At 41.1% G+C, this 13,334-nt stretch overlaps 1 protein-coding gene across 5 annotated transcripts in view; it reads left to right on the forward strand.

Moving 5' to 3' along the window:
* ryr1b (ryanodine receptor 1b (skeletal)) overlaps nucleotides 1-13,334 on the forward strand; it is a 94,009-nt gene that overhangs the window by 50,292 nt on the left and 30,383 nt on the right. For all 5 annotated transcript variants that reach the window (XM_050059639.1, XM_050059631.1, XM_050059657.1 and 2 more), the window contains 19 exons: nucleotides 784-862; nucleotides 969-1,058; nucleotides 1,260-1,400; nucleotides 1,624-1,701; nucleotides 1,790-1,865; nucleotides 1,952-2,075; nucleotides 2,232-2,347; nucleotides 2,464-2,531; nucleotides 3,560-3,681; nucleotides 3,961-4,010; nucleotides 6,615-6,675; nucleotides 6,797-6,923; nucleotides 7,019-7,127; nucleotides 7,240-7,321; nucleotides 7,582-7,712; nucleotides 7,833-8,153; nucleotides 8,878-9,118; nucleotides 9,966-10,053; nucleotides 10,152-10,244. In XM_050059639.1, coding sequence (XP_049915596.1) covers nucleotides 784-862; nucleotides 969-1,058; nucleotides 1,260-1,400; nucleotides 1,624-1,701; nucleotides 1,790-1,865; nucleotides 1,952-2,075; nucleotides 2,232-2,347; nucleotides 2,464-2,531; nucleotides 3,560-3,681; nucleotides 3,961-4,010; nucleotides 6,615-6,675; nucleotides 6,797-6,923; nucleotides 7,019-7,127; nucleotides 7,240-7,321; nucleotides 7,582-7,712; nucleotides 7,833-8,153; nucleotides 8,878-9,118; nucleotides 9,966-10,053; nucleotides 10,152-10,244 — 2,197 coding nt within the window. The remainder of the gene's footprint in view (nucleotides 1-783; nucleotides 863-968; nucleotides 1,059-1,259; nucleotides 1,401-1,623; nucleotides 1,702-1,789; nucleotides 1,866-1,951; nucleotides 2,076-2,231; nucleotides 2,348-2,463; nucleotides 2,532-3,559; nucleotides 3,682-3,960; nucleotides 4,011-6,614; nucleotides 6,676-6,796; nucleotides 6,924-7,018; nucleotides 7,128-7,239; nucleotides 7,322-7,581; nucleotides 7,713-7,832; nucleotides 8,154-8,877; nucleotides 9,119-9,965; nucleotides 10,054-10,151; nucleotides 10,245-13,334) is intronic.

Consider the following 13,334-nt stretch of genomic DNA (forward strand, 5'->3'; position numbering starts at 1 on the left):
CCTGGCGAAAGTTTCTAATAATGAGGTAAATGTATGTAAAAGTGATCCCTGTGAGCCCAAACCTCAGGCTTCAAACTGTGTTACTGTGTGTGCTTCAGACTGAAGACTCTGTCTCATTTTTTTCTGCTGTGGCTACAGTATGACATCATAGTATGTCAGATTTCTTTATATGGTCATCTGCTCCAGGCACGCTCCTGCAAATGTTTACATAACGTAGATTACACTGCTACAAGAAGCTACATGCTAGCATCACGGAAACATTTAAACTTGGTTGTTGACATTGTAAACTTCTCCCCGATTTCACATTAGATTCCTGCTGGAACATGTCAGGTTGTGTTTAGAAGCTTCTTCAGTGCCCCTGTTGTCCGTTACAGTCATTCCCCAGCTGCAATGACGCTGCAGAGATGCTGAGATACGGATGACCCCGCAAACGCTGACCAATCAGAACAGACTGGGCTTTTTTTTGGAGGGGGCTTTAAAGAGACAGGCGCTAAAACAGTGTGTTTCTGACAAGGGTGAATACAGGTGTTTCAGCACAGACAGTATGAGGGGAAAAAGAGTGTTTTTAAACATTAAAGTATGTAAACATGGATCTTGTAGAAACCTTAAATACAAGTATGAATGTGAAAATGAGAGTAATAGGTCCTCTTTAAAAAAGCAGTAACTGACAAAGACAAGAGGCGACATGTGACCTAAGCACTGACAGGTTACTACAAGCTAAGTTTGATTTATAGTGAATGGTATTCATAACCATATTCTAAATATGAGCTACATTATTCACAGCACCATCATCCCAGAGAGGCTGGATGCCTTCATCAACAAGTATGCAGAACACACTCACGACAAATGGGCCTTTGAAAAGGTCAGTTATAAAAAATGTGAATCATCAGATATGAATGAAGTCCCTGCTTGTCATTTAAAATCATTAGTACTTTGTTATATTTGAGTCAATGGTTAAATAATTTCAGATTCAGAACAACTGGACCTACGGAGAGGTGTTGGATGAGAATGCTAAGACGCACCCGATGCTCCGGCCATACAAAACGTTCTCTGAAAAGGTAATGATTCATTACCTGATAATGTGCACACAGGTACTAAACTGTAATTTTTGTATTGTCCCAAATGTGCTTTCAGATTGGGTCGAACCAACATTCCTGAGCCATGAACTTTACATCTCTAAATCCGAATGTTTAAGATCTTCATTATATTGTTTAAAGGCTCCCTGTTGATTTTTAAATTCTCCTTTCTGTGTTTCTCAGGACAAGGAGATTTATCGTTGGCCCATCAAAGAATCCATAAAAGCCATGCTGGCCTGGGAGTGGACATTAGATAAAGCCAGGGACGGGGAGGGGGATGTTGAGAAGAAGGCTGCCACACGCAAGATCTCCCAAACTGCTCAGGTACAACAGAGAGGAGCTGAATAAAACACTCAGTATTGATGTTTGATGCTGCGTGGCCTATTTGGACATATTGGAATGGATGGTTCTTACACAAGTATAATAATAAAATAAGAGGATGACAACATTACAGACCTACCTGTTTACAGTACATGCTTGCTGTGACCCATTGATATCAATATTCTTGAATATTTATTGGACCACTACTCTTTATGGTGTGTTTCAGGCCACTTATGATCCCAGTCATGGCTACAACCCTCAGCCAATAGATATCGCAGGAATGGCCCTGTCCAGAGAGCTGCAGGTATGAATCTGTCTGTCGCAGCACTGATACATCTCATAGACATTTGTCAGAAGCCTGACTATTTGATTTTCTCACCCTTTCCATGCAGTCTATGGCTGAGCAGCTGGCTGAGAACTATCACAACACCTGGGGCAGGAAGAAGAAGTTGGAGCTACAGGCCAAAGGTAAGAGGTTTTATATTGCACAACCTCAACTGAGAGGTTTTTTGTGGTGGTGCCAGTCTGTTGAGTCCTAAACTGATATTTTTTAGGCGGTGGCACCCATCCTTTGCTTGTGCCTTATGACACCCTGACGGCTAAGGAGAAGGCCAGGGACAGGGAGAAGGCTCAGGACCTGCTCAAGTTTCTCCAGCTCAATGGATATGCTGTGACAAGGTAAGCTGGATGTTTTCAGCATTCAGTTTATGTTTCCTCTGACAGTTCTGTCCATGTCCCTCTCTCTCTCTCTCTCTCTCTCTCTCTCTCTCTCTCTCTCTCTCTCTCTCTCACACTCTCTGTGCCATTTTTACTTCCTCTTGTCTCCATCCTCAGGGGACTGAAGGACATGGAGCAGGACATTTCCTCTATTGAGAAGCGTTTTGCCTACGGCTTCCTCCAGAAGCTTCTCAAATGGATGGACATCGCCCAGGAGTTCATTGCTCATCTTGGTACTGTGGTTTGAGAGAGTCCTCATGGGCACCATACTGTAACCTGTGCCATTTAATCCATAATATACCTGTCGATGCCAGAGAACTGATTTATTTATAATTCTGGTTTTATACAGAGGCTGTGGTTAGCAGTGGTAGAGTGGAGAAGTCACCACATGAACAAGAGATCAAATTCTTTGCCAAGGTGAGATGTTTGATGCTGTATTGAGCTCTCTTTTTGCTTGTCTGCCTCTCAAGGAAAGTCAGAGAACTTCACCTTTGCAGGAATGCTCTCTTGGTGAAATACACAAACAAGATTCTGATAGTATATGGTCAAAGTACAGAAAATTCAGGGTGCGGTTTGCAGGGATGAATGTTGCTGATTGGTCAAACACACACTGCTGCTTCAAATCCTGCACTGCTTCATTGATAAAACAAAGAAGTAATCCAGTATTGCTTCCCAACTCATTTTAAAAATGACAGCAAGAAAAAGACAGAGGGACTGCGCCAACAAGCTCAGAGCATGGAGCAGACAAATGAGCTGACAGAGAGATAGGCTGCTGTGCTGTTAGATAGCCAGTGAATGAGAGAAATAAAACATTATTTTCTGATTGTTTCACAACAGCTACAATCTAAAGCACAAATAAAAAACCATCAAACACTCCACAGATGACATACTGTGGAAATAGACGCTCGTAGTTTCATTTTTCTCTTCTGTATTTCTTTAATTCATCCAACTTGAAACAATACTATGCAGCAGTAGGCCTAAAAGTCATTACAGTAAGACAAAACTTAAGTAGAATTATTTTACTAACGTGATTTTTATAGGAAATAGGCTGGAACACTGAACTGCAGGCTGCAGAGTGTGTTCACCCTGCAAACACCAGCAGCACTCGTCCAATCATGTTGCAGTTTCATACGTCACTGGCCAAATTTGCCTTATCATCATGGGTCTTAAGGCCGCAGTCAAAACTCAGATGACAAAGAGCCGAAGGAACCTTTTAGTTTCTTGAGAAGTAGTTCCTTGGACTCATTAGAAGTTTTGGTGGAAACAAGGCTTCAGAGATGGATCCTCCCTTTGAGGTTTCATCTGCCCGCTCTCTACACCATCCTGCTGTCCTTAATGAACACTGAGACATGAGGCCTGTTTAATGGCATGCTGGTGTGTTTCTTAGGAAGTTATTATTTTCTGTAATTAATGTTTCATCTTAGGTTGTTTTGTTTTTTTCATAGATCCTCTTGCCACTGGTAAATCAGTACTTCAAGAACCACTGCCTTTACTTCCTCTCTACTCCTGCTAAAGTCTTGGGTAGTGGAGGGCATTCCTCCAACAAGGAGAAAGAGATGATTGCAAGGTATGTGCAGTAAAAGCTTAGAAAAGGTTTTTCAGAAGAATGGTTTGTTCTCTGAATTATGTGACATGAACTCTTTACCATCTACCTTTCCTTTAGTACTTTTGTCTGACAGTGTCGGTCCTCTCCCTCTTCCATGTCCCTAAGTCTCTCTGTCATTGTGCAATATCCAGTCAATTTCCTTGACCTCCCTTTTGCTTTCTGTGTTACTTCAAACATCTTTCCTACCCTGTGTCCCCCTTACCATTTTCTTTCCTTCTCCCTTTTCTCCTCCTACCTCAGTATCTTCTGTAAGTTGGCTGCTTTGGTGAGGCACAGGGTATCTCTTTTTGGTAAGGAATCTGCATGATGGCGTTATGACCTATCACCATTTCTGTCCCTGTGTGTCTGTTTTTCCTCTCTGATTTCCTTTGATTTCTCCATATCTGTTTTGCTTCCACTTCCTTCCTACCATCCTATTTATGTACTAAGCATTGCAGCGTTTCTTCCTTTCTTCTTACTGAATCTGCTCGTCTAATGCTTCTTTCTTTAGATCACCTTCTGCTTGGCTTTGATGTTTTCTGCAACCTGAGGCCAGATGCATAAATCTCTGTAGATTCACAACTAAAACTCAGACAGAATACACATATGCATTATTTTCATCAGATTTAGACATGTGGTTCTATTTTACATATCTCAATCATTGTGGAGCTTGGCGCACGTGCACACGCCTCATGTTCACTCCCACAGTGAGCCATAAATGGATGTAGAAACACCCCTAAACATTTGTTTTGCCTAACAATACTTGTGCCATCCCACCACTTATTAAACCTGCCAATGAAAAAGAGCAAAGTGCAGTCTAACTGACTGTGATGCATTGGTGAGGTTCTCCAACAGCAGAGCAGCTGTCATTATGTACAGCTGTGGCTATTTATAGTACCTATACCATTAATTTATCACATGTATCTGCAAACCATCATTGCAGTGATCTCTATTAATTATCATTATTAAAATAAGAGTGATAATAAACTGATGAATTTGTAGAGCTCATATTGAAACAGATTCGCTTCACAATTCAGGATAAAATTGATCTATCATTAACTCAGGGAGATGATGACTCAGATTTAAATCATCATCTTATATTACATCATCTTATATTTCATGTTCATCTTATTATATCACCCACAGCTATCTCTAGAAAACTGTGTACATCTGGGATGAAGTACACAGAGCTTTTATGTGAAATGCTGTATGCATGTTTTTGGTGTGTACACATCATTTATACATCTGGCCCCAGGTGTTTATAAAGTTGTATTTCTTGCTTTTAAGGCCTAGACTCAGAGTGGCACTCAAAACTGAGAGTAATTTGAGCATGAATGTTTGTGGTGGTGTGAGGTAGGATAGCATTGTGCCGCAGCTCAATGAAGTGTTCTTATCTTGGCTTATATGAGGCAGTATATGCTTTATACTCATTCTCTTCCCCCTTCTCCATCATGTGTCACTGACAGTCACTCTTTTATAACCAGTGTTCACTGGACACTGGCATGCATTTCAAACTGAGCCTGTCTCTTTTAGCTTGGCTCACCTGTACAACATGGTACATGAGCATCAAGGGGCACCACTGCAACTGATCTACCATTGCAGTCAAACTGCAAAGTGGTAGCATTGCACTTAAGAAATGAATTTTTAATAGAATATAGCACAGTATAGCAATATATGATTCAGCTGTCCCATAATTACAAGTGAAAGCTGGGGTAGGCAGAAATTTGGAAAAGGAAAAGAAAAAAAGGCAGAACTTGAAAATGCAGCTCCTCCCTCTCTGTTCTAGGCCCCTCCCACCAGATGACCATGGGCATATGCACTCGCCTTATACAGCTAATCAGTGTTTCCCAAACATTGACTTATTGAATCTTACTTTAATGTATAGTTGCACACAGTGTATCAGCTTAGCTCCTCCTTGCCCTTCTCTCTCCCTCTGTATCAGACCACAGATGAGACAAGAATTAGCTAGCTAACCACCCCACGGTCCCTGTGCTTCATTCTCCGCCACTGTGGACTGCTTCCCCAGGAGGAGAGCAGTTGGGAGATGGACCTTTGGTCGGCAGCTATAGCATCTAGTGCGAACTCCCCCCAGTCCCGGGTGTCAGGGCAGGCTGGTAGCCAGTGGTAGCATCAGATCTAACCTGTTTAATGGCAGCAGTGGAATGTTTGGTGATCCAGTGGTAAGTTGGGGTTGTCCAGCCCCTTGGAGATGGGGTTTGTGCAGGCTGAATTCGGGTTGCTCTGGCTGCTGACTGGGGGACAGTGTCCAGAGCTGCTGTCGGCTCTCCTCCTGGTGAGGTGGTCTGTAGTTAAGCAGAGGACACACTGGGGTTTGAGGCTCAAGCTAATGTTAGGTATGCAAACATAAAGTCACAGCTGTGAGCCTGTAGTTCTATTAAGCAGAAGGCTACACTATTAGCAACATTTTCTCTTAATCTCTGAAACACTTCGCTGATATTGACACAAGCTTTTTTCAAGCACGCCCTATCCCTGAAATGACCTATGATTGCTCAAAGTCTCCTGTCACAGTCTAGATTTTCTAAAGCCTGAAAACAGAGCCAAGAAGAGGTGTAGCAGTTTAGTGTTTTCTCGGTCCATTTGAATTACAGAATGCTTGAGGTGTGTTGCCCACGATTATATTCCTGCCAAAGCTTTAAGCTGCCTCAGTTATGTATGAAACAGTATCTGTGGTGAGTAAAAAAATGAATGGTTTTAATGTGATTTGAGTGTGGTTGTTGTTTTTTTAACACATGCTACTGTAACTGTATGTTCTGTTCTCTGTTTTTAATGGAGTGCTTTTAAGATAGATTCCTGTTATGAATAACTCTGGTCTTTACAATAAATTGACTGTTATAGAAAGTGGATTTTTAATGTAGGACACCTAACAAAACAAATCTTTGTTGTGCTGTTTTCAGGAACGGATGCAGGTGCAGTGGTAAACTGTCTGCACATCCTCTCACGATCACTGGATGCCAGGTAATTTCAGAATCTGTGTATATTGCATCCTAAGCACAACCCCGAGCAGACAGAAAATGGAAACAAACCATCTGAGGTTATATATATCTTTTTTTGACTTCTTTGTGTCCTTATTTTCAAGGACTGTTATGAAATCTGGCCCTGAGATTGTTAAGGCTGTCCTGCGTCAGTTCTTTGAGAGTGCTGCAGATGACATTGAGAAGATGGTTGAAAATCTGAAACTAGGCAAAGTGTCAAGTCGAAACCAGGTCAGAGACAGCACCCTACTGCATTGTTTTTGCATGTTAACCTTCCGCATGAGCTGATATCTGGATTTCTGTGTGTTTGTCTTGTGTTCCCTTAGGTTAAGGGTGTATCCCAAAACATCAGCTACACAACCAGTGCCCTGTTGCCAGTGCTCACTTCCCTGTTTGACCACATCGCCCAGCATCAGTTTGGAGATGATGTCATGCGTAAGTGCTTCCCTCTACTGACTTAATGGTTCATTACTTGTCCTTCGTGGCTCTAGTTTTAGTGGCACTAAGGGCAGACTCAAAGCTAATGCAATGCCTCTCTTCTCCTCAGTGGACGACCTGCAAATATCCTGCTATCGTTTAATGTGCAGTATCTACTCTTTGGGCACAGTGAAGACTCCCCATGTAGAAAAGTAAGTAGAGAAAACAAGTTTTCTTCAACAAGTTACACTTATATGGGATTTTGATCATCAAGTCAAATTAATTAAATGTCTATAGCCCAAAATCAGAAGCTTGTACATCATACAAGACCCTCTGTCCTTAGACCCTTGATTCACAAGAAAAACTGCAGAGCCTTTAACAGAAAAACAATATGTATGTATGCTTTTATTGATTGGTTCTGCATTATTTTTGACATAGCATTAAGATTTTCTTGTATTTTTCTCCTGTGCAGACAGAGACCAGCTCTTGGCGAGTGTTTGGCCCATTTAGCAGCTGCTATGCCAGTGGCCTTCCTTGAGCCAGAACTGAATGAGTTCAACATGTTTTCTGTTTACACCACCAAGACTCCCAGAGAGAGAACCAGTGCGTTTTTTATGCTTTGTTTTTCTACCCTTACATTTTGTTTATCAAATAATTCAAATTTGTCAATCATCACTTGTTTCCTTACCTTTTATTTAATGTCTATTCCCTCTCCTTCCTCAGTTCTGGGTCTTCCCAACAGAGTGGAGGAGCTGTGCCCTGACATCCCAGAGCTGGAGATCCTGATGAAGGAGATCCATGACCTGGCAGAGTCTGGAGCTCGCTACACAGAAATGCCTCATGTGATTGAGATCACGCTGCCCATGTTGTGTAACTACCTCCCACGCTGGTGGGAGAGGGGCCCAGAGAATTTCCCAGAGCAGGAGGGCCAGCTCTGCACCTCTATCACCTCTGAGCACCTTAACCAGCTGCTGGGTAGTATCATGAAGATTGTGGTTAACAACCTGGGCATAGATGAGGCCTCCTGGATGAAGAGATTGGCAGGTCAGTGAGCAGACGTTTCACAATCAGCTACAAGGCTTTCAGGTGATGTGAGACATCTTCTAATGACCGTAGTGGATGACGGTTATCTAGTGGGCTTCTGTGATTGCACCACCAATGGTTGTTGCTTGACAGGCAACTTCAATCAGTCATGAATGTTGCGGTTTTGGGTTTCCAAACTTCTTAAATTGGACCTATTATGCGTTTTCTCTCCTGCTACATGCTAACATCAGGAAAACGTGTAATGTTTGTTAATGCTGTTAACTTCTCCCTAAATTCGGATCATATTCCTGCTGGAAAATGTCCAGTTAGGAAGATTTTAGTTGAGATGCACTTCGTGGTGATGTTTCATGGTAAAAAGTGGAGCTATACTTTTTTTGAGTCCTGGTAACACTGACCAATCAGAGCAGACTGGGCTATTTGAAGAGGAGTTTCAGACAGTATGAATACATGTATATTCAGGCATATGAGGAAAATAAATTATTTGAGCATTAAAGCACATAAGCATATTCTAGTTGAAACCCAAAATACAAGTATGAAAATGAGCATAATAGGTCCTCTTTAAATATGCTTTGATAGTGCTCCTTACTTTTCATATAAGAACAGTGTGTGTAATATAGAGTATAGACAACTACTTTTTCACATTTTTACATTTCATATTTGGAGAAAACTCTGCTCACTCTTACTTTGGCTAATGACAGTTGGTTCCCTTGTACCACTTGTCCAGTGTTCGCCCAGCCCATTGTCAGCAGGGCGAAACCAGAGATGCTTAAATCCCACTTCATCCCCACTATGGAAAAACTGAAGAAGCGCTCAGGGAAGGTGGTGGCCGAGGAGGAGCAGCTGCGCATGGAGGGCAAAACAGAAGTGGACAGTGAAAACGGGACCATCCGAGATGAGTTCGCTGTGCTCTGTCGGGATCTGTATGCCCTCTACCCGCTGCTCATCCGCTACGTGGACAATAACAGGTAGCTGAACTCACTGATGACATGATGAATTTAAAAACACTTTTTTCGTTGTTGCACTATTGCTTTATATTGTCAGTATAACGGTTTAAAAATTCATTGGCACTTGTGTCCTGAATGAGTTACATTCGGTGAGCACTGTTTTTCTTTAAAGATATACTATGCAGGATTTTCCTAAAAAACAATGGCTCAAACAGAAGTAATCACTCTCAATCATCACTTAATGACCCACTAGAAGTGTGTTGCAGTGTATTTTTCTGTATCGACTCTGCCCTCTGCCTGTATTTTCTTGTATCCCCACAGCACTGAGGTGAGGTCGGGGCCGAAAAAATGCAAATTTAGTAAGATGTAACACTGGACAAGAGTGAATCTGGGGTTGGCTTTTACTTTCGCTTTCACTGGCGAGCATGTTTACAAACAGTGGTTGACAATCCTGCATAGTTATACCTTTAAGAGGACTTTGATGGTCACACTATTACTGTATTTTGGTGTGGAAACTTAACCACAATATATTTTACAATAAAAGTGCTAAGTGCTGAAACTGACATCACCAGCATGGCCAGTTTTTATTTGTCTTCCAGTGGCAAAGCTTCAGACTTCATTAAAGTTAAAGCTAGAGAAAAAAAACAGCCTGAAAAAAATAATTCAATCCACCAAAACAGAGTGGTTATTCTGGATTAGAAAGGAAATGATCATGTTGTCAGTATACAGAGCTATACAGTGTCTGCAGAATAAGCCTATTTTGGTCAGCTGTGATAAAATAAGGTATGACCTTTTCCGACCCCTTTGCCAGGACTCACAGAGTTCGATCCATGTGCTCCAGTTAATCCATTGCTATCTCTGTCTTTAGGGCCAGATGGTTGACCTGTCCAGACCCAGATGCAGAAGAGCTTTTTAGGATGGTGGGAGAGGTTTTCATTTTCTGGTCCAAATCCCATGTAAGTCTTATTGTTTTCTGTGGTCTTTTCTCTTTTTTTGGACTTTCATCTGCCCTTTGCCATCTAACATTTTGTTGTTGTTGTCTTATTGATCACAGAACTTTAAGAGGGAGGAACAGAATTTTGTGGTGATGAATGAGATCAACAATATGTCCTTCCTGACTGCAGACAGTAAGAGCAAGATGAGCAAGGTGAGAGCAAACATGCAGACAAACAGCCAAGCGAAACATAGCCTTTTACCTAATTAGATGTTTTATTCACTTACTCCATATCTTGAGCTGTAACACATTACAAAACTAAACTCTAATGATTAATATTTCACTAACACCACCCATTTCAAGCGGGAAAGGTTTTCAACTTCTCTCGATCCACTCTCAGCTGTTATTGTCTTTCTTTCCTTTAAGTTGATATGGAAAAGAACATCAGGTAAACAGTAATCTAGAGATTTTAGAGCAATACGCTGTTACATACCTTTTAACACCCTTTGCCAGGACAGTGTAAGTGGCAGTACATTGTGTTTAGGCAGTAGTAGGAGTGTCGCTAACTGTGCTTTCTCCTTATATCCTGTGTCGGGGTTGGATGCTGGGCCACTAGGCCGGAGATGGAGAGGTTAGACTGTGTTTGTGCACGAGCGCTGTGCTGATCGCATGGCACCCTGAGTTTTGGGGAGACATTTCATCAAGCTCTCCCATGGATTACCACACTTCTTCCACACGGACCCCAATATTCACACACATACATACACACGTACAGGGTTTAGGCCTGTCACGATAATTATGTTATCAAGTTATCATATGGTGTATATGGACATGACCTCGATCATTCTGCTGTTCTCGATATTGTGTGGTGTGTCACACACATGTTTGTCGACCCCTGGCAGCAAGCCAAAATGTCTGTCGTTTTACAGTTTTACCTTCCAATAACCCCATTGTCCACTCAGTAAATCCAATGGCAAACCGCCTACCTCTCAGGCCATCTACCCCCGGCTGCACGCCAGCCAGATTATGGAGGTAACTGCAGTGTTGTCAGAGCTTCGCTAAGCTCGTTTATTAGTTGCAAGACGCATCACTTAGTTTTGTTTTTGTCGGCCAAATTTGTATTAAGTCTTAAGCTAAGTAAATTTGGGATGCTCCTACAAAGGTGCTATAATTTAAAATACTTTCTTGTATAAACAGGTGGTGATTACTTTTTTAAAAAAATTACTTTTTCTTAATATTCCGGTTCCAATGTCTGATGTCGTCAAGTGATTTTGTCATAAACCTTTGGTAAGGTAAACCTGTGTGCTGCTTGTGGCTGGACACAAAACTACATATATGTGAAGTTATTGTAGTTATTGTGGCATAACAGCCTGTCACAGGTTACAGCATGATGATTAGAGGAGAAATAGCAGAGCATAAATGTCCAGGTGGAAAAAAATAACTCAGTCATTAAGGATTTTGCTAAAAGAGAAGGAAATCGCCTGTTGATTTATATTTATAGATCTATGGGTAAATTTTTTTGTAGTTAGAAACTGTTAAAATGTGTAATTTGTGGTAGATTTTATTTTATTGTACTATTAATATTGTATACACAATCTGATTCTCACTCTGAATTACTGTTGTTGTTGTTTACAAACTAAACAAATGAGAGATAATTTTAGTTTAGTTTTTACTGAATATTTAAAGGCAAACTGTTTGGTTGACATGTCATATCGTCAAGAGTATCGCAAATGTACCCTGATATATTGTGATATTATTTTAGGGCCATATTGCCCACCCCTAGTCACACCTATTTGGCCTTTGTGAAATGCCGCAAAAATACAAGTCACAATAAAGTCCCAATGCCCTTAAACAATTACTTCATAATTATGAGAGTCTTAGCTTGTTACTACTATTAAAATTGGTCAAATTTGTAAGCCATATCAAACTACAAATATTATTAAGCATGAATAAATAAGTTTCGATCACAAAATGTGATCAGGTGTTGTACCTTGTCCACTTTTGTGTTGGGTTTGGCTGTAGACTGACTTGGAAGAGATGGCTGCCATCTTGTGTATACACAGATTAGTGTATTGAGCTTTTGCTACCCCTAGACGGCACATAAAAAGATGAAATGTAAGGTGCAGCAAACCCAAATTGTAAAATCGTCATATGAGGACGCAGGGTTGCAGGAATTAAAAGTATATTGCTCTTTGAAAGGGTGTGCTTGCATTATTATGCTAGCTTTCATGCTGGCATGAAATGGTCTCAAAATGACAATAATATCATTTATCGCAATTTTTTCTGGGGCAGTATTTTGTCTAACAAAAGTAGTTATTGTGACAGGCCTAACAGGGTTAAAAACACATAGTTACTATCCGGAGAACTCACTACAATATTTAGTAATACCAATGTGAGAGTAGTTGATATCTGTGGGTGAAATGATAGTGTATAATGTAGATTTAGTTGAAAGTGCTTATATCAGGAGAGTTTTCTGTGAGTGGGACATACAGTATTTGTGATTATGTGATACTGAGTGTGAATGTGTGTATGTTAATGTTAATGTTAAGTTTCCCCATGTTCAATGTTTGTGTGTGTGTGTGTGTTTGTATATGTGTGAGTCGGGGTCTGGAGCGGCTTGATGAAAGCTCTTTGCTGTAGATCATAGTGGCCTGAGAGGTTTCATGGCGCTCGGTTGAGCAGTTGTGTATATGATTTTGAGTGTGCACTCCTGCGGCCGAGCACCATCACCCTATTTTTCTGTGATTAATAAACAGTTTGCCTTTAGATCATACCTGTTGGGTACAGCCGTGGAGCCCACGCTACTGTGCCATCTGTGATGTTGAAATGTTGTTATTGACGCTTGGATTTCTTTCAGCTTTTGTGATAAAGATTCCTGCGCTGGGGGACTCTTCTCTTTTTAATTTTTGTCACTGGCTATGTTTTCACTACCACTTTACACCAAAAAGCCATACCATCCCTTGCTTTAACGGTTAAGATTCGCTTTGTCCATCAGCAGCATATGTCGGGGGAAACTGAGGCTAGCTCAACATCACCTCTCATCATATTTACTAACTGGACTCGTCCCTCTATGTCTAATTCATTGACATCATTAAATTGTTAAATCATTGAATATCTTATTGCTGTTTGATTGATGTTTTTTTGTTATAAGATAAATAAAAAACCTTCTCTCCTTGGCTATCAGATGGGCATTACTGAGTAAGCCTCTGTTACCTGATCATCACAACGCCTCTCTGCCTAAAGAGCAGCTTGTACCCATATACCTGCGCTGAGGGCAGAGAGGTCGCTGTGAGGCCAGACAAC

The sequence above is a fragment of the Epinephelus moara genome, chromosome 2 (assembly GCF_006386435.1).
Source record: "Epinephelus moara isolate mb chromosome 2, YSFRI_EMoa_1.0, whole genome shotgun sequence".
NCBI lineage: Eukaryota > Metazoa > Chordata > Actinopteri > Perciformes > Serranidae > Epinephelus > Epinephelus moara.